We start from the raw sequence: 20,523 nt of genomic DNA, 5'->3' as shown, positions 1-20,523 counted from the left end.
AATACTCCCTCTGAGCTGTGGGGTCTTGGGAGCAAAAATTTTACTTCGTGAGCTCCTGGCATTAAAGTTGTGAGCTACTGCACACATTTGTTTGCTCTGGGGCCGTTTCTCCTAAGTTAGGACAAAAATATGTAAGCTGGAGGCTAAAAAACTGTGAGCTAGCTCACGCTAACTCAGCTTAGAGGAAACATGGTCCCCTCCCCAATAGCATAATTTTATCGAAGCTGAAGGAAATTGAAAGTAGACGATGAAATTCTGAAATGACGCTATGTAATGACAACCCCCGAGAGCAAACATGGCTTCCGCCGGGATTGAACGCAGGTTGTAAGCAGAGAGCTTCTGACTGCAGTACTGCAGCTTTACCACTCTGCGCCACAGGGCTCTTATGAATATTTTAGATGGTATCATATATTTTGTAAGGCTGCCCTAAGTGAGTCCTGCATTCGCCCAGTCAGAAGTTTGGCCTTGACTGGCAGTCCTCTGTGCCTTGTGACAAGCTCCTTCCCTTCTGCGTTTTTAAAAAAAATAGCTTCCCGTACTCTACAAGGAAACTCCTGCTTCCACAGTGCAAGCCCTCTTGGGTGCATATTTGGATCCTGGCCATAACGTGAAGCGATATTTCTTTGGCTAAGTCAGGAAATGCATGTTTGGAACTGTTCCGGTTCAGTGCTGAAGTGTGTTAACAGGAAGTGTGTGTTTTTGTATGCATACTGTAAAATTGAACTTCATAGCTTCATATTTATACCCTGCCTTTTGCTTATGGCTGGAAGTATCTTGCAGTTCCAGGAATGAAGTCCCAGTCCCTTGAACACCCCTCTTCTGGAGAAAAATTCCTGCAGCCGAAGTGCTAAGGGGAGGGGGTCTGATGGCTACACCTTTATCCTTTCGGGCATGCATTTTTCAGGGCCACCTCATAACTGGATGAAAGACTTCATACTCACCATTTCTATTGTGATTGGTGTGGGAGGCTGCTGGTTTGCATACACCCAGAACAAGACTTCGAAGGAGCACATCACAAAAATGATGAAAGATTTGGAAAGCCTTCAGACAGCCGAGCTGAGCCTGTGTGAATTGCAAGAGAGGTGGGTGAAAAAGGCTTAGCGTTCGCCTTGTGCTTCAGTGTGGGTATAGAGACATCTCAGTAAATAATCTCGCATCACAAGGTTGTCATTGGTTTGTTTATTATTATAGAAGTCCTTAGGACCAGTCATGCGAAAGGAAAGTACAAACACCGTTTCCAAGAATTTTGTCTAATATCTAGTAACTTGAGTACCACCGTCAAGGGTGGAATTCTAGCGGCAGCTCCTTTGCATATTAGGCCACACCCTCTTGATGTAGCCAATCTTCCAAGAGTTTATAAAAAGGAACCTTGTAAGCCCTTGGAGGATTGGCTACATCAGGGATGCGTGGCCTAATATGTAAAGGAGCTCCTGCTAGAATTCCCCCCCCGATCACCATACAAAAACTGCCTACTTGATAAGTAATCTTGGGGTATCTTTCCAATAGAAGGAACTCAAGTTTAGCTTTTTCTGGAAAGCCCAATTTTTTTTTTCAATCAATGGGGTAATAATCTCCTTATGTGCCACCTTATAATACAGGCATATGAGAAACATGTGCTCTGTAGTCTCAGCCTCCCTTAACGGGCAGGAACAGAGCCTTTCTATGAAAGGAATGTTCTTATATTTCTCTTCAAGTACTGCAGAAGGGAAGGCAGAACACCTTGCCAGGGCGAAACCCTTTTATTATTATTATTAATTATTAAAATTATTAAATACAAAATTATTAAATAGTTCGCCAGTTCAGCTGGGTTTTTGATGCTTGCCCTCATCGTAGTATTTTGTAAACTAGAGAGATTGGTATCCTCAATTCTCTGCTTAACTAATTGGGGGTCGGGGCTGGTCTTTTCCACAGGATAAGAGCACCGGGGAGGGTAGAACCAATTCTTAGCAGATAACTTTGAACAGATTTACCCCAGTTTGATTGGAAAATTGTCACAATATATCAGAGGGAGTAAACCTTGTGGGTTAAACATGTCCCTTTAGCCACCTTTAAATAGAACAGAAGCCCAGCCTTCAACTTTTAGACATCGTAGGTTGTCATTGTTGTACCCTCATTGCAGAGGTTGACGCTCAGCTTTTGTTGCTTATGCCACCTAGTGAAGTCCAGTCAAGATGGGATTTGAGCTAGGATATTGTAATCCATTCTCTCATGTAAAATCAGATTGCACAGGTCAGTTCTTCCCAGATCGAAGTTCTCTCCGTCCCCCTCCATTTATAACGAGGGGATACAGCTACACACACCACCTAATTTAGTGGTTATCAAGAGGTGGGCAACATAAAGTGTCACCAGGTGGTGATAACCCAGAGTACTGTAAATGCTTTCGGTCTGCTGAACTGAGAACAGACTGAGCTGGCTCTGTTAACTTGGGGACGGGGGGAATGTCTGTCTTGAAGGCTTGAGAAAGCCCAGGAGGAGAACCGGACTGTCGCTGTCGAAAAGCAAAATCTGGAGCGCAAGATGATGGATGAAATTAATGATGCAAAACGGGAAGCCTGTCGCCTGAAAGAGCTGAGAGAAGGAGCCGAATGCGAGCTCAGCAGGCTGAAGTATGCAGAAGAGGAGCTGGTTCAGGTATTTCTGACTTGCTCTTCACTTCTCCTGTTTGTGCTGCTGAATAACAGCCCTGGTGTGCGAACACCCCAAAGCAGCCCCGTCTTCCACTTAAAGTTATTCAGGTCCACGATATACAAGTTTTTTTTATTAAACCCGCATAAATGCGTACATGAATAAAAACAACAGTTTTGAATGGAAAGGTGTTTCTTTTGTTTGCTTTGGGTGATGGCCGTCATCTCGTCAGGCAGCCCGTGAGATTCGTGTCCTCTTCTGCACAAGTCGAGGAATTGCTGCTCTTCAAAGAGGGTGCAATTTTTAGATCTACTAATCAGAATAATCTTTGAGAAAGGTGTACAGCTCCCCTTTCCAGTTAATTGGTCACCTTTCAGAAATGATTTCAGTTGTTTAATATATCCGACTTGTCAACTAATTCCAGAAGCGAGCACAGAAGTGCCATGTTTCTGGAGAAGATTGTCTCCGACCAGGGGGGCCAGTTCCTTGTGAGATTCTGGAAGGAGTTCTATAACCTCACAGGCACCGAACAAGGGTTAAGTTCAGACGATTATCCCCAAACGGATGGGCAATCAGAAAGGGTTAATCAACACCTTGAACAATTCCTGAGATGTTTCATTAACTTCCAGCAGGACAACTGGGTCGATCTGCTGCTACCCTATACTGAGCATGGCTATAACAATTCAGTGCGCAGTTCTACTCAATCCAGCCCTGCAGTAACGTGGCAGGAGACAGTTCTCGACACAAAGAGCTTTCAAGGAAAATGAGAAGGGGAGTCTTCCTTGGAGGTCCCCCTTCCGAGTTCCATCTCTGCCTAGGTTATGAGATCTGAAGTGTTAGCAGACAAAAAAAAAAAAGGTTTCTAAAACGTCGATCTGACATTCAGTCTTCCTGACCCTGCGTTGTGTTCCTTGACTCTCCTTTAGGTCCGGATGGCTTTAAAAAAGGCCGAGAAAGAGTTTGAACTGAGAAGTAATTGGTCTGTCCCTGACGCACTGCAGAAGTGGCTCCAGTTGACGCACGAAGTGGAAGTCCAGTACTACAACATTAAGCGCCAGAATGCAGAAATGCAGCTGGCAATTGCCAAGGAGGAGGTATTGTGAATTCTTGAGCCAGGGCAGCCTAAAATAGCAAAAGCCTGTTGGTTTTGTTTCTCTGATGATCGAGTCCTAGGCTGTCTTGGCTGCAGAGGTGTAACTACTGAAGATCCCTGGTTTTGAACCGACTTCCATGGGTGTGTTAGCAAAAAGGATAATTCAGATCCTTGGGCTGTGTGCTTTAGTCTTCCTTGGCTCCTTCTGCAGAGGCCGTCCTTGTTGCCTTAGCTGGGTTTCCGCTGCGTTCAGCCTGCTTTCTAAGTAAAGGCAGATTTAGATTCTTTCCTATCCTGAAAGTTCACAAATGGGCAGCACCTATAGACTGCAGATACAAAAGCTGCGTTTAGACAGCAAATTTAACCACGAGCAAATTAAAAGGTGCACAAAGCCAGCTCGGTGCAACAGTTATTTCTCTCCCATTCCCATGGGGAAACTGACCAGTGAGCCTGTATTTGTACATTATATGTGGCCAGAGTTAGCATCTAACTCAGGGGTGGCCAAAGTTGCTTAACAAGAGCCACATAGAATAAATGTCAGATGTTTGAGAGCCACAAGACATGAACAAATATTGTACACATGACTTTATTAAAACTCTTAGTACTTACCCTGAGCCTGCTTCAGTGGGGAGCGCAGGATATAAATGCGAAAAATAAATAAATTACTTTGCAGAGATCGATAAAATATGTATGTGCACACTTTACAACATGGCCATGCTAGGAGGAGACTTTAAAAAACAAATGCTGGGAATAACAGTCTCCATAAAACCAGCATAGGGAAAGGTTAGGAAATTATTTTTGGCACCAAGGGAGAAGGAAAGTCACATGTACTTATATACATTATTGACCACTATTATGCATCATTATGCATCTCTCTTTGCCCTGACACCAAGGTTAGTAAATGCAGCTCCTATAAGAGCTGTGCCGCCTTCTGTCCCTCCTTCCAGTGGCTCCCTCGGCTCTTTCCCTGCTCTAGGTCTCCAGGCGACCTCTGTGGTGGAGGAGGAGAGCTTGCAAGCCTGCACATTTCTCCCTCTTTCCCTGCTTCACACACAGTGGAAATAGTTGCCCACCTATGGGTCAGTGCTCAGAGGCTAACTGAGATCCCAATGCTAAGCGTGCTTACTTGAGAGTAAGCATGCATTAAATTCCTCCTCGACCTCTGGGAGCCACACGATATGCATGAAAGAGTTGCACGTGGCTCCCGAGCCGCAGTTTGGCCACCCCCGTTCTAACTGGTCTTCCTTCACCGTGCTCCATGAAAGACGAGAGGGATAGGAGCGTGAGTCCCAGCTGTTGGTGCTCATTGTACCTTAGCCGTGGTGTTATGCTTGCTGTCAGGCCTCAGATTCAGCAGGAGCTCACAGGAGCACAGCTCCTGAACCTTTCTGAGGGTTCCCCCTCTTCCTCCCCACCTACCTTGTAGGTGCAGCTGCAGAACAATCCCTGGATTAGGAGAGGGGGCAGCCAGCCAGCCACGAGGAGCTTTTGCCACGCCCCCAGCAGCCCTCATTAACCCCTGGAGACACCCACCCCACCCTTTCTCCACTTTTTATGTGATTTTGGGCAGCGGGTGGCTTGCTGGTCTTTTGACTGTGGGGTGGGGGGTTGCCTAGAAGAGCCTCAGGCGAGCGAGGCCTGCTTGGGCTGGCTGAATCTGTAGCCAGCCCAATCAGGCCTCACTCGCCCGGGGCTCTCCTTTCTTGCATCGGGTTGCTTTTGGCTGAGGTGCTGGTGGCATATGCTAATGAGTTATGCTAATGAACTCCACCACCTATTTTTCTACAAAACGAACCCTGCTTGCTGTCGTAGTGCAGCCAAAATGTCTACTTATATCTTTATTAAACTGCTGGTTTGCCAAAGCAAAGTGTTTTTTTAAAGTCTCCAGCGGGAGGGAATTTCAGCACTGTGGAGTCGCTTTGTGGGTCAGGTACCTTCACAGCACACAGGGGAGGGGAGAACGTTTGGAGGGGAGCACGATGGGACTCTGCGTGGTGTATTTCAGAAGCTGTAGTGGAGCAGGTTAATCTCTTGAGTATGCTGTGACCAAGCCATTACGGTTTTTTAAATGTGCATATAACCGGCTGTCAAACAGGTTCTCTGTGCATTTACCAGCTGCGTGGTTTATATAAGCTGTGGCGCTTTTTTTGTCCCTCAGGCAGAAAAGATCAAAAAGAAGAGAAGTACCGTCTTTGGGACATTACACGTCGCGCACAGCTCTTCCCTTGACGAAGTGGACCACAAGATCCTGGAAGCAAAGTAAGCAAGTGCGGCCTGCATTTCTTGTGTGGATTGTGCTTCCCTTGAAGGAGCCAGTTCAAGGCTTGGCTGGCGCCTGCTAAACCAAACTTACCTTTTCACCCAGACTATTAAGTGGGGGTTTTACCTTATCAGCTTTATAGTGAGCTGCTTCTGTTTTATGCATAGCTTTTATGCTGTTCATGTCTAGCGGGCTGTTCTTAATGCCTTGTTCTTCTATTTGAAGAAGATGACTGCAGATTTATACCCCGCCCTTCTCTCTGAATTAGAGACTCAGAGCGGCTTACAATCTCCTATGTCTTCTCCCCCCACAACAGACACCCTGTGAGGCGGGTAGGGCTGAGAGAGCTCTCATAGCAGCTGCCCTTTCAAGGACAACTCCTACGAGAGCTATGGCTTACCCAAGGCCATTCCAGCAGGTGCAAGTGGAGGAGTGGGGAATCAAACCCAGTTCTCCCAGATAAGAGTCCATACACTTAACCACTACACCAAACTGGCTCTCTTGGGACATTATTTTAATTTGTTGTTGAAGGCTTTCAAGGCTGGAGTCCATTGGCTGTTGTAGATTATCTGGGCTATGTGACTGTGGTCCTGGCATTGTGAGACCTGATGTTTTGCCAGCAACTGTGACTGGTGTTCTCACTGGTGTAACCCAGAAAACTGGAGTTCTCTCTGAGTCAAAGCAAGAAGAAATTGGTAGGCGGGTCATTTATATCTACTCAAGGCAGGTGGGGTAGGGCTGAGTCATTATCTTGTAGGAGCTTCCTGGGCTGTGACATCCTAATGCAGGAACTTACCTAAGGGAGTTCTTTTGTATATGGATTGGCTATTGAAATTCTAATCTTATCTGTAGTGCTGTTGTAAGCTGTAGTGCATTTTGTGTTTTTCAATAGCCAATCCATATACAAAAGAACTCCCTTAGCTAAGCTCCTCTGTGTCACAGCCCAGGAAGCTCCCACAAGATAATGACTCACCCCTACCCCACCTGCCTGAGTAGATATAAATTACCTGCCTACCAACTTCTTCTCAATTTGACCCAGCGAGAACTCTAGTTTTCTGGGTTACACCTCTGAGGATGCCAGTCACAGTTGCTGGCGAAATGTCAGGTCTCACAATGCCTAGATCATGGCCACACAGCCCGGAAAAGATACAACAGCCAATTGTTTTAATTGTAAGCCACCTTGAGCAGGACTCTGAAGAGCTGGCATAAAAATAGCCTACCAGAGCAAGTGTGCTGTAGTGGTTGAGATGGGCAGATTCTAATCTAGAAAACCAGGTCTGGTTCCCCACTCCTCCTCCACATGAAGCCTGCTGGGTGACCTCGGGCCAGTCACAGTTCTCTCAGAGCTCTCTCAGCCTCCATCTGCCTCACAAGGTTCCTGTTGTAGGGAGGGGAATGGGATTCTAAGCCGCTTTGAGACTCTTTACGGTAGAGAAAACCGGGGTATAAAAATCTTCTCTTCTTCATCTAAACAAATGAACCAAGTTAGTCAGTCAGTTGTTCAGTACTATCCGCGCTGCATTTTTAAAATTAAAAATTATCAAGATTGAGTATGTGAATTTTAATTTGCTCCGGAAGATAAATGAGGTTCCTGAAATTTGCAGCTGTTAATATTGCAGATTTAGACTGCACGGCGAATGACATCTTAATTGCGTTCCTTCCCAGGAAAGCACTTTCTGAGTTGACCACCTGTTTGAGAGAGCGTCTCTACCGATGGCAGCAGATTGAGAAGATCTGTGGCTTCCAGATAGCCCACAACTCAGGATTACCAAGTCTGACTTCCTCCCTTTACTCCGATCACAGCTGGGTGGTCATGCCGCGAGTCTCCATTCCGCCGTATCCAATTGCAGGTGGCGTGGATGACCTGGATGAAGATACGCCTCCAATCGTCTCTCAGTTTCATGGTATGTGGGGGCTTACCGGAGCAAAGGCCAAACGGGGATACGCCAGAGACGGGCAAATGACGCGCCTGGGTTGGAGATGGGATACAAACACAAAGGGCAGGTTGAGCATCGTTTCCAAGAGAGCAGCTGCTTAAAGATGCTAACAGCACAGACATCAGAGAGCACACTGGCAGGCCGGGTGGTGGAAAGTGAAGGGGCTTTGAACTCTTAAAAAGCATTTATGGAAATGTAATCCGTCTGGAAGAAAAGTTCTTTCAGCTCTTTTGGAGAGCCAGTTTGGTGTAGTGGTTAAGTGTGCGGACTCTTATCTGGGAGAACCGGGTTTGATTCCCCACTCCTCCACTTGCACCTGCTAGCATGGCCTTGGGTCAGCCATAGCTCTGGCAGAGGTTGTCCTTGAAAGGGCAGCTGCTGTGAGAGCCCTCTCCAGCCCCACCCACCTCACAGGGTGTCTGTTGTGGGGGAGGAAGGTAAAGGAGATTGTGAGCCGCTCTGAGACTCTTTGGAGTGGAGGGCGGGATATAAATCCAATATCATCATCTTCTTCTCTTTTGGGGAATTGCGCTCTCTGCCTTCCTCTGCTCTTCTGTGTACTTGCTTGACTGTTTTCTCAACTTGAAACTGGGGGGTGTGTTTCAGCAGAATGGGTTAGGATAGTGACATTGGAGCGTTTGCGTTTTTTAACATAAAACATCGATGGCCAGCTACCGATCGCTGGCTTGACCAGAGTTGTAAATACCCTCTCACCTGATTACCATTATGAGAAATATTACATAAGTCAGAAAAACGTTCAGGTGAGCATTCTATCCGGAAACAGAGAAAGGAATGATCCCCTTCGTGGTGGGGTGGGGGCTATGTCCAGGAAGGGACCAGTGGAAGGCGTTGGTGTCTTTTTTCCTTCCTCTCTCCCTATCCAGGAAACAATCTGGAAGCAGAGGCCAGTTTCTTCCTTTCCAATAGGGAAAGGCAGCAGGCTTGGCTTGGAGGCAGCGCCTGAGAGAGGAAGAATACACTTCTGGGTCATCGGCTTCGTTTAAAAGGATGTGTACACTGTGGCATCCTCTGCCCTCTTCCCACCCGGCTTTGGTGCTGTGCTCTTTTTGCACGGTCCGGAGTTCTTCCTGTTATGTCCCAGGCAGCCTCCGAGAGGTATCCCTGGGCGGGTGGTGAAGAGGAGGTGCTCCGCTTTCGTCGCTTCATCGGATGAAAGACTCCCTTGGAGCCTTAACAAGAGCAGCATTCCGAAGGCTCCTTATGTGACTCTTGTCTCCAGTCACCCAGGGATGGCAGCTCTGAGAGAGAAAGAGGAAAGCCTTCTGTTGTGTTGTGTTGTGTGTGTTTGCTGCCCCTTCGTGGGGAGGGGAGGGGAGGGAGGGAAGGAAGGAAGGAAGGAAGGAAGGAAGGAAGGAAGGAAGGAAGGAAGGAAGGAAGGAAGGAAGGAAAGGAAGGAAAGGAAGGAAGGAAGGAAGGAAGGATCACACAGGCAAGCGAGACGAGAGGTGGGCAGTCACACACACATGCCCCCATTACATCTTGTTTACAAAGGAAACCTGGCCTCAGCAGATACACTTCTGTTCTTTGGGGCATCACATTTTCCCCAGTCCCTAAACAGTAATAAATGTGTAGCTGGAAAAACATTTATTTCCATCAGCTGTGCCCCTGCATGCGTTCCTGTTGTGATTGCAGCTGCTGTGTGGAGTCGTGTTTGTGAAACTGCTGCTGAGAAGCAACTGGATTCCTCTTTCCCGGCTTATGCTGTCATGCAAAGCTGTTGTTTTTGTGGCTGCGTATGCTGCCTCCACGCTCTGACGTAGCCTTATTCCCCAACCCTGGGTGCTATACTCAGCGCCTTTTTTGTTTGGTTGGTTTCTTCATTTGCCGTGGCATCTTCAGTCATTGCTGATGGAGTCGGGTTACCGTTTTCTGTAAAGAAATGTTATCCCAGCTGGCCCTGCCCCATTTAGTTTTAGAGATAAGTTCCAAACTTTGCATGACACATGCAGCGTGACTTCGTTCAGATACATCTGGGCTGGACTGGCATTTGGAAGTGCAGTGCTTCCTCGTGAGAAAGTCTGCCTTTTTTCCTAACGGCAGACTAGAATGATGTTTATAATGTATAGATTGAGGTTGAGAAGTAACTGAGGTGGACAAGGACAAGGAAATCCATGTCCTTTTGTAATTTATGAACTGGGGTGTGAACTGGCAGAGACTGACCAAGAGAGAGATCTTGGGGTCGTGGTAGACAACTCGCTGAAAATGTCAAGACAGTGTGCGTTTGCAATAAAAAAGGCCAACACCATGCTGGGAATTATTAGGAAGGGAACTGAAAACAAATCAGCCAGTATCATAATGCCCCTGTATAAATCGATGGTGCGGTCTCATTTGGAGTACTGTGTGCAGTTCTGGTCACCGCACCTCAAAAAGGATATTATAGCATTGGAGAAAGTGCAGAAAAGGGCAACTAGAATGATTAAAGGGCTGGAGCACTTTCCCTATGAAGAAAGGTTGAAATGCTTGGGACTCTTTAGCTTGGAGAAACGTCGACTGCGGGGTGACATGATAGAGGTTTACAAGATAATGCACGGGATGGAGAAAGTAGAGAAAGAAGTACTTTTCTCCCTTTCTCACAATACAAGAACTCGTGGGCATTCGTGGGCATGAAATTGCTGAGCAGACAGGTTAAAATGGATAAAAGGAAGTACTTCCTCACCCAAAGGGTGGTTAACATGTGGAATTCACTGCCACAGGAGGTGGTGGCGGCCACAAGCATGGCCACCTTCAAGAGGGGTTTGGATAAAGATATGGAGCAGAGGTCCATCAGTGGCTATTAGCCACAGTGTGTGTGTATATATAACATTTTTTGCCACTGTGTGACACAGAGTGTTGGACTGGATGGGCCGTTGGCCTGATCCAACATGGCTTCTCTTATGTTCTTATCTAGACTTGCAGCAACACCAATTGGCAGGCAACTTCTATTACCTTTTGCAGGGGTGGCCAACGGTAGCTCTCCAGATGTTTTTTGCCTACAACTCCCGGCAGCCCCGTTTTATGGCTATCCAGACCAAATGGCCTTCTAAATTGCCACACTGTTCCACCCTGTGATCCCAGCTCTGTATCAGTTTGCCCTCTTAACCCACCAATTGCATGTATCTCAGCCCATCGTGCCTGATCCCATCGTCTGAAGAAGTGTGCTTTTAGCACACGAAAGCTTACGTACTGAATAAAACTTTGTTGGTCTTAAAGGTGCAACTTGACTCCTGGCTTGCTTGAAGACTTATCACTGGTCAGGTCCAAGTCTTTCATTTTCTTGATGTTTTGATCCCCATGTCATGCAGAGAGTCCCACTGGTGGGATATCATTTCAGTCATCCAAGGTTACATTGAGGCAATTCCTTCCCATCTATATTCCCTGTTCCAGTTTTTGACTGCTCTTTAGGTTATTAGATACCAGCATACCCTTTAATAAGGTCCTGCATTTTTTAAATGAGGGTTTTAACTCTTGAATTTGTAGCAGCTGTTTTATAGGGTCAGTGTGCACAGAATGGCTCTTTTCTGATGGACTGCGATTATAAATTGAAACCCTGTTATTGGCAGATACGGATGCTGAAACAACCCACTCGGTGGCAAAATACCTGTCGATAGTGCTTTCCTTAAAATGTTCCCGAGACTGCCCTCATCAATATTATGCACTGTAAATTTATTTTAAAAATTAAATTCCAGGGGTGTTTACGAATTTAATAACATTGCTATGTTATTTTGATTTTAATTTGATTTTTAAACTGTTGTGGAATTTTGTTTCTGTAAATTTGTTTGCAGTTTTATTCAATGTTCCGTTTGTTATGCTGAGCTTAAGACCATTGGTCAAAGAAGCTAACAAGTGAAGGAAAGGATAATAAATGGAAAGCGCCGGAATGGACTCCTGTTAAATATTTGAGTCAGGTGTCGCTGCTAGCATCAGAAGTCTGGGATTTTCTCCTGAGACCTTAAAAATGGCAGCAAGCCCTGCTGTGAAATTCCACCATGTAGAGGTCACTTGTACACCTGCTTTGCCTCTCTCCATTTGGTGATTTGTTTGCAGGTTTTACACCAAACTAGTAATCAGAGAAGAAGCGTACACTTTTGTTTAAGGTTAACTGGAGTTCTCAAAGATTTCAGGTTTTCACGGCTGGTAACATCATTAGGGTTTGTAGAATCTTTCGGGCTCAAGTGCCGTGTTCTACTGGAGAAAGTTTTCCTTCCAGACGTTTCGTTCTCAGCTGCGGAGAACCTCCTCAGTGGCGTTGCAGCCGGAGCAGGCGCTCTGACCTTCATGACTGCTGTGCGTTGAGTGGGGCCAGGGCTGCTGGAGAGCTGCTATTTCTAGGCTGGAGGGGGTGTGATGAAAGGGCAATTGGTTTGCGGATATGCCCATTGTTTGGTGGGGCTTCCTGGAAGGATAGTGATAAGGAAACTGGCTGTTGAATGCGACCATTGTTCTGTGTTAATTGCTGGGAGGGTTGGAAGGGGCAATCAGCACAGTCAACAACCTTCTTCCTTATCTTCAAACCCCTTCCAACCCTCCCAGCAATTAACACAGAACAATGGTCGCATTCAACAGCCAGTTTCCTTATCACTACCCTTCCAGGAAGCCCCACCAAACAATGGGCATATCCACAAACCAATTGCCCTTTCATCACACCCCCTCCAGCCTAGAAATAGCAGCTCTCCAGCAGCCCTGGCCCCACTCAACGCACAGCAGCCAAGAAGGTCAGAGCGCCTGCTCCAGCTGCAACGCTACTGAGGAGGTTCTCCGCAGCTGAGAACAAAACGTCTGGAAGGAAAACTTTCTCCAGTAGAACACGGCATTTGAGCCCGAAAGATTCTACAAACCCTAATAACTGGAGTTCTGTCTGCGTCTTACCTTATAACTAAAACTCCGGGGCTATAGAGGTCTGCTTAGGTACAGTTTTCAAAACTATATTGTAAAAGGTACACTTATTCTTTGACCTGCATCCCTCAAGCAAATATTTCATGTCCTAATGTGAGCTGTGTTGTTTCATTGTTCTCAGGGGCCATTGTGAAACCCACCACCTTAGCAAGGAGCAGCAGCATGTGTCGCTCCAGGCGGAACGTCATGCCGTCCTCCCCGCAGGCGCAGCACCTGACGCAGACACCGCACACCCCTCTCACGCAAGCAACGTTGCCCTCTCCAGACCCCGACATCCTCTCCGTGTCAAGCTGCCCCGCTGCGTACCGCATAGAAGACGAGGAGGACGCCATTTATTTCATGGCTGACAAACAATGGTACGAGAACAGCACGTTGCGTCACGGCTCGTTTCGAAGGCCTCAGCTCTGCAGCTGCATGGAGTTCCCAGAGTGCGGAAGAGAAGAACAGGCGGATAGGAATAACTTGTGAGCTGGGACTGCCTCAGCCATCGGAGGGGAGGGGATAGGTGATCAGGAGCGGCCTGCTCTTGGGGCCTTTGCCCAGGAAACAGCCCACAAACTGGTCCTCTGTTCTTCTGGGAGGGGGTGTAGACCAGCGGTCCCCAACCTTTTTGGCAACAGGGACCGGTTTTGTGGAAGACAATTTTTCCATGGACCATGGGGAGGGGGGGAGGAATGGTTTCAGGATGATACAATTGTGCACTTTATTTCTGTTAGTTTGGTGTGGTCTGTTAAATAGTTGAATAGTTTGTCCGTGGCCTGTTAGCGACCGGGCTGTGAGCTGTATAGTTATTTCATTATATTTTACAATGTTGTAATAAAAATAATAAGATAACATTGGATTTATATCCTGCCTTCCAATCTGAATTTCAGAATCTCAGAGTGGCTCAGAGAGCCAGTTTGGTGTAGTGGTAAAGTGTGCAGACTCTTACCTGGGAGAACCGGGTTTGATTCCCCACTCTTCCACTTGCACCTGCTAGCATGGCCTTGGGTCAACCATAGCTCTCGCAGTGTTGTCCTTGAAAGGGCAGCTGCTGTGAGAGCCCTCTCAGCCCCACCCACCTCAAAGGGTGTCTGTTGTGGAGAGAAGGGAAGGAGACTGTAAGCTGCTCTGAGACTCCAAGCGAAGGGTGGGTATAAATCTAATTTCTTCTTCTGGAGAGCCAGTTTGGTGTAGTGGTTAAGTGCGCGGACTCTTATCTGGGAGAACCGGGTTTGATTCCCCACTCCTCCACTTGCAGCTGCTGGAATGGCCTTGGGTCAGCCATAGCTCTCGCAGGAGTTGTCATTGAAAGGGCAGCTGCTGTAAAAGCTCTCTCAGCCCCACCCACCTCACAGGGTGTCTGTTGTGGGGGGGGGGGGAAGATACAGGAGATTGTGAGAAGAAGATGATATTGGATTTATATCCCGCCCTCCACTCCGAAGAGTCTCAGAGCGGCTCACAATCTCCTTTACCTTCCTCCCCCACAACAGACACCCTGTGAGGTGGGTGGGGCTGGAGAGGGCTCTCACAGCAGCTGCCCTTTCAAGGACAACCTCTGCCAGAGCTATGGCTGACTCAAGGCCATGCTAGCAGGTGCAAGCAGAGGAGTGGGGAATCAAACCCGGTTCTCCCAGGTAAGAGTCTGCACACTTAACCACTACACCAAACTGGCTCTCTGAGCCACTCTGAGATTCTGAAATTCAGATTGGAAGGCAGGATATAAATCCAATGTTATCTTATTATTTTTATTACAACATTGTAAAATACAATATAATCCAATACAATATAATCCAATACAATATAATCCAATACAATATAATCCAATACAATATAAATCCAATGTTATCTTATTATTATTATTACTACATTGTAATATATAATGAAATGATTATACAGCTCACAGCCCGGTTGCTAACAGGCCACGGACCGGTCCCGGTTCATGGCCAGGGGGTTGAGGACCCCTGGTGTAGACAAAGCAGAAACACAATTCATGCCTGAAATCGGCTCTCTGGGCATAATCAATCTTAAGACGTCTGTGCCAAACCAATGCGTAGCTGAGAATGATGCTGAGAGTTGCATTCTGTGAAAGCTGTAGCGACTTCTCTCCGGTGTACTTCATGAGCATCTCGTGCTAGATATTTTAACAGTGGGAGGGGCAGAGGAGCCATCCCTGGATAAAGTCAAGATTTTGCCCAAGTTCAATCACGAGGCTCTTTAGTTCAAAAGAAGCTTTAATGATGAGGCTCGGAGCAAACATTACTGGCAGGCATTCGCAAGACCTGGTCTTGCCAGACGGAAGCGGACTGGCAGAGCCTTGGCACTTCTAGGTTACAACATAATGGCTCTCCTTTTTCCATACCCACCAAAAGTCTTTTGAATTAATATAGAGCTTTCTCAGCCCTCAGTGTTACCTCCAGTCAAGGTCACATTCCGCGTACTTTCCCCTATCAAGCGTTGCCCACGGAGACCAGATTAGAGTTGTCTCCCGGGGCTCCTCTTCCACCTGCAGGCCTGGACCACCCCACAGCACACAAAATACAAAATAGCTGAAGAAGTTAATGGGGGTTAGTATTCATGGATACTATCACAGTATGGGGTTAATACCGGCCTGTAGCTACGGGGAGGGGTGGGGGGGAAGCCATTCTATGTAAACCCCCCTTCCCTCTGTAGGGCCCCTCCATTCCCAGGCTATTCCCCCCCCCTCATGTGAGAGAGTACGGGGGAGAGAGAGAGAGAGAGTATCGGAGAGCAAGAGGAGGCAGCGACAAAAAGTGACAGAGAGAACGAGAGAGAGTGACAGCAAGTGAGAGAGCAAAAGTGACAGAGAGAACGAGAGAGAGTGACAGCAAGTGAGAGAGCAAAAGTGACAGAGAGAACGAGAGAGAGTGACAGCAAGTAAGAGAGCAAAAGTGACAGAGAGAACGAGAGAGAGTGACAGCAAGTGACAGAGCAACAGTGACAGAGAGAGACGGCGGCTCAGTTAGCGCCAGGCCCCTCTGTGTTGCTTCCCTGAACTTCCCTGGTGGCGGGAAGAGAGAGAGCATGCAAGAGAGAGAGCCGGGCGGCTGGCCGCTGGAAGGAACAGCCAAGCCCTCACGCCCCCGCCCCCCAATTTTATCCCCTGGGCCCCCCCCCACCCAAAAATTTCTAGCTACAGGACCGGGTTAATACATCATATAGATGCAAAGGCAACAACATGATACCAATGGATCATTAATCAGCAAGGATAATAAGACCAGCAAAACTAAGAGCAGGGTCATCTTAAGCTATAACTGTCAGGGACTTGTTCCTGAAAAATCCCGCCGTAACCATGCACATTTCGCTTATTAAGTAATAAGTTAAATCATTTGTTCACAAAGCAGCTTCAAAATCTACCTTTTAGCTGAGGAGCAGTATAAAAGTCCGTTAAAATAAATAGCCTTAGCTGCCTCGAGCAGGTCTCTGGAGCAACACTCCCTCTAAGCTGTGGAGTCTTTTGAGCAAAAATCCTACTTTGTGAGCTCCTGGCATTCAAATTGTGAGCTCCTGCATAAATGAGTTTGCTCTGGGCCATTTTTCTTGAGCAACGACAAAAATGTGTGAGCTGGAGGCCAAAAAAAACCTGTGAGCTAGCTCACACTACCTTAGAGGGAACACTGCTTTGGAGAGGTGGCATATTAGTCTTCAAATAAATAAACACATTATTTTTCTGCTTTCTTACAATGATCCCCCCCTTCATTTTGTTTTTAGGGAAGTGCAAGATACAGGCTCCGAATGTGACTCCATCACTTCCTCCGTGGGGAGGAAGCAGTCTCCTCCTTCGAGCCTTGAAATCTACCAACCCCTGTCGCCTCAAAAAATGTCACGGGAAGAACTCTCGCTGGAGGAGTCCTCCACTGGAGACTCCTCCTCCTTAACTGCTGACATTTCCAGGGGTTCTCCCGACTGTGTCGGCATGACGGAGACTAAAAGTATGATCTTCAGCCCCGCTAGCAAAGTCTACAACGGCATCCTGGAGAAGTCCTGCAGCATGAACCAGCTCTCCAGCAGCGCCCCTGTCCCCAAGCCTCGCCACACCTCGTGTTCCTCCACCAGCAGCGAAAGTAAAGCCGGCCACGAGGCCGCCGCCTCCCCCCGGATAAGCAGCCCCTCCCAGGACCTCTGCCAGAACGGCGAGCGAAACAAAAAGGCCTCTAAAATCAAAAGCCTTTTTAAGAAGAAGTCCAAGTGAGGCCACGACCGCAGAAAGCGCTCCAGCGAGCGGCACTGGGAGACTGTCGAGGACTTAACTTTTTTTTAAAAATTAAGAATGTAGTCCATCTAATGTTTTTCCAGGCCCGGATGCCCTGGCGGTAAAACCTCTTAGGTCAAAATCCTCTTCTGTTTCTAAACGACTATAAAAGTCAAAATGTGCCAGCTTATCAATGAGAGAGAGAGAGAAAAATTTCAAGACGGTTTACAGTCATTTGTCTATTTATTTCTGCTTTTTTTTTTTTTTTTAGTTTATATATAAAAACTTTTTTAAAAAACAAAAAACCACTTTAACATGAGCTTTAACGGACTAGGAAGCCCACAGGGGCTGGCCAAAGTTTCTTTGTTTCTTCTTGTTTACTGAAGCGTCTTCATATCTTTCCACAGAGCTATGGCATTTGCATACTTGGACTTAAAAAGAAACTCAATGAAGTAAAAACTTACTTAAATTGCACTACCGTTTTTCTCGACCGGAAAGTATCTCGTGCAAGTGGATACTTCTGACTTGTAAGATGACAAGAAAAGATGGGTTGGTTCAATATTTTTAGGTCATTTTTGTGTAAAACAAACAAACCACCTAGCATTTCTAACTGTCAGTTTCTGGAATGGGAGCCTCGTTTCTTCGACAGAATGCTTCTCCGACTGCATTGATTAATGTAAGTGATTTGGGTCCTGCTGTAAAGATCGTAATTGTCCAGGGTTTTCACTGTGATTCTACTGCATTGCACAGGCTATACGGTTAAAAAAGAGAGAGAGAGAGAGAGACTCTTGGTAAGAGGAAATGCTCCTGATTCCATATGCAAGCGATAAAAGGTTACACTTGATTTGAAGGACTTTTTAAAGACATTCGCATCCTTAAAAACTGGGAGAGGGACGACCGTGGGCACTTGTTTACATACTTTGACAGACAAAGGATGTTTGATTTGTGAATATTTGTACTGTGGCAAAGACAATAAATTGGAGATATTGTGCACTGGGTTGTTTTGATTTTAGCCACTCCTCTTTTCAGCCAAGCCTCCTGAAGTCTTGGTTTGCTGGATGTTACATGTTACCAGCACTTGCTCCATTTGTGGCTATTCTTGTAAGTACTCCTTTTGGAGTAGATCAGTAGCTCTTTTGCTGCTCGACCCGCAGCCCTGTTAACTGGACGCGCTATTATTTATGCACACTTACAGCAAAGCGTAAGCAGGCTTGCTTAGTAGCAGATCCCACTGCACGGGACAGAGCTGTATTCCAGGTGACCATGCAGGATTGCAGCCGCTAATGGTGTCAGTCATGAGAGCTTATAAATCCTGGTTAGATGTGCACTCATTAGTTCATAAGAACATAAGAGAAGCCATGTTGGATCAGGCCAGTGGCCCATCCAGTCCAACACTCTATGTCACATAAGAACATAAGAGAAGCCATGTTGGATCAGGCCAGTGGCCCATCCAGTCCAACACTCTGTGTCACATAAGAACATAAGAGAAGCCATGTTGGATCAGGCCAGTGGCCCCTCCAGTCCAACACTCTGTGTCACATAAGAACATAAGAGAAGCCATGTTGGATCAGGCCAGTGGCCCATCCAATCCAACACTCTATGTCACATAAGAACATTAGAGAAGCCGTGTTGGATCAGGCCAATGGCCCATCCAGTCCAACACTCTGTGTCACACAGTGGTCAAAAAATCCAGGTGCCGTCAGGAGATCCATCAGTGGAGCCAGGACACTAGAAGCCCTCCCACTGTTGCCCCTCCCAAGCACCAAGAATAAGAGCATCACATGCCCCAGACAGAGAGTTCCACCTACAGCTAATGGCCATTCATGGATCTTTTGCTCCATATGTTTATCCAATCCCCTCTTGAAGCCGTCTGTGCATGTAGCTTCCACCACCTCCTGTGGCAGTAAACTCCATGTGTCAATCACCCTTTGGGTGAAGAAGTATTACCTTTTATCCATTCTAACCCGACTGCTCAGCAATTTCATTGAGTGCCCGCAAGTTCTTGTATTGTGAGAAAGGGAGAAAAGGACTTCTTTCTCTTTCTTCTCTGTCCCATGCATGATCTTGTAAACCTCTGTCATGTCACCCCACAGTCGACATTTCTCCAAGCTAAAGAGCCCCAAGCGTTTTAACCTTTCTTCATAGGGAAAGTGTTCCAACCCTTTAATCGTTCTAGTTGCCCTTTTCTGGACTTTTTCCAATGCTATAGTATCTTCACACATACAAGTTTTCAATTGATACTGTACTCACATGATGAACATGCATCTGTAAATCAGACTTGTTACGTGTGACATTTTTCATGCCTTATTCACATATATACCACTTTTCCAATAAACCATCCAAAATGGCTAGCCAGTGATTCACTTAAAAATGCCAGGGAATCCGTTTCTTTTGACAGCAGAGCGATCATATTGTTGAAACACTTTGGACCCAGACTAATTTTTCAGTGTTTGGAATAGCATATTTTAATGACAATATTTAACATAAGAGAAGCCATGTTGGATCAGGCCAACGGTCCATCCAGTCCAACACTCTATGTCACACAGTGGCAAAAAATTTTATATATACACACACACTGTGGCTAATAGCCACTGATGGACCTGTGCTCCATATTTTTATCTAAACCCTTCTTGAAGGTGGCTATACTTGTGGCCGCCGCCACCTCCTGTGGCAGTGAATTCCACATGTTAATCACCCTTTGGGTGAAGAAGTACTTCCTTTTATCCGTTTTAACCTTTTATCCGTTTCTTACTGTTGATGCCAGAAACTTAATCATAACCTTATTTTTAGTTTTTATATCCTTTTGGCCCCAGTTAGGGAGAAAAGCAGCTTGCCACATTATTCTCCCCTCTGCCCTCTTAACCTCAGTACAACAACCACCTTGCGAGGTAGGTTAGGCCGAGAGATTGTAATGTGCCCAAGGTCATCAGGTCAGCTTTGAACCTGCTTGTCCCAGCTCCCAGGTTTTTGCAGCGTCTTGTAACTTCATTAAAGCTATGCCAGAAGGGTATGTCTAAATATAACAGCTCTGGTGGTCACAACAAGAAGATAACTTCTGATATTAGCCTAGGAAAAGGAAAGGTCCCCTGTGCACGAACCAGTCGTTTTCCACTCTGGGATGACGTTGCTTTCACAACGTTTTCATGGCAGACTTTTTACGGGGTGGTTTGCCATTGCCTTCCCCAGTCATCTACGCTTTCCCCCCAGTAAGCTGGGTACTCATTTTACCGACCTTGGAAGGACGTAAGGCTGAGTCAACTTCGAGCCAGCTACCTGAAAACCCAGCTTCCGCTGGGGATCGAACCCAGGTCATGAGCAGAGCTTAGGACTGCAGTACTGCAGCTTTAACACTCTTTGTCACGGGGCTCTTACCTCTCTTATTAGCCTAACTTCCACCCAATTTCTTATCATTCCATTGTTGCTTTAAATATCTGGGGGGAGGTGTTTGTGTTTGTGAGTTTCCTGCATTGTGCAGGGTGTTGGACTAGATGACCCTGGAGGTCCCTTCCAACTCATCTGGTTA

General features: G+C 46.6%; 1 protein-coding gene across 1 annotated transcript in view; it reads left to right on the top strand.

The window, feature by feature from the left end:
* Positions 1-17,993, top strand: part of STIM2 (stromal interaction molecule 2) — a 125,184-nt gene extending 107,191 nt beyond the window's left edge. The window contains exons 6-12 of the mRNA XM_060247279.1: positions 905-1,082; positions 2,454-2,631; positions 3,552-3,719; positions 5,877-5,977; positions 7,644-7,882; positions 12,930-13,164; positions 16,520-17,993. Coding sequence (XP_060103262.1) covers positions 905-1,082; positions 2,454-2,631; positions 3,552-3,719; positions 5,877-5,977; positions 7,644-7,882; positions 12,930-13,164; positions 16,520-17,000 — 1,580 coding nt within the window. The 3' untranslated portion in view covers positions 17,001-17,993. The remainder of the gene's footprint in view (positions 1-904; positions 1,083-2,453; positions 2,632-3,551; positions 3,720-5,876; positions 5,978-7,643; positions 7,883-12,929; positions 13,165-16,519) is intronic.
* The last annotated feature ends 2,530 nt before the right edge of the window (positions 17,994-20,523 follow it).

This window comes from Heteronotia binoei, chromosome 9 (genome assembly GCF_032191835.1).
Source record: "Heteronotia binoei isolate CCM8104 ecotype False Entrance Well chromosome 9, APGP_CSIRO_Hbin_v1, whole genome shotgun sequence".
NCBI lineage: Eukaryota > Metazoa > Chordata > Lepidosauria > Squamata > Gekkonidae > Heteronotia > Heteronotia binoei.
The sequence above is the reverse complement of the archived record's forward strand: the minus strand, read 5'-3'. Positions and strand labels throughout refer to the sequence as shown.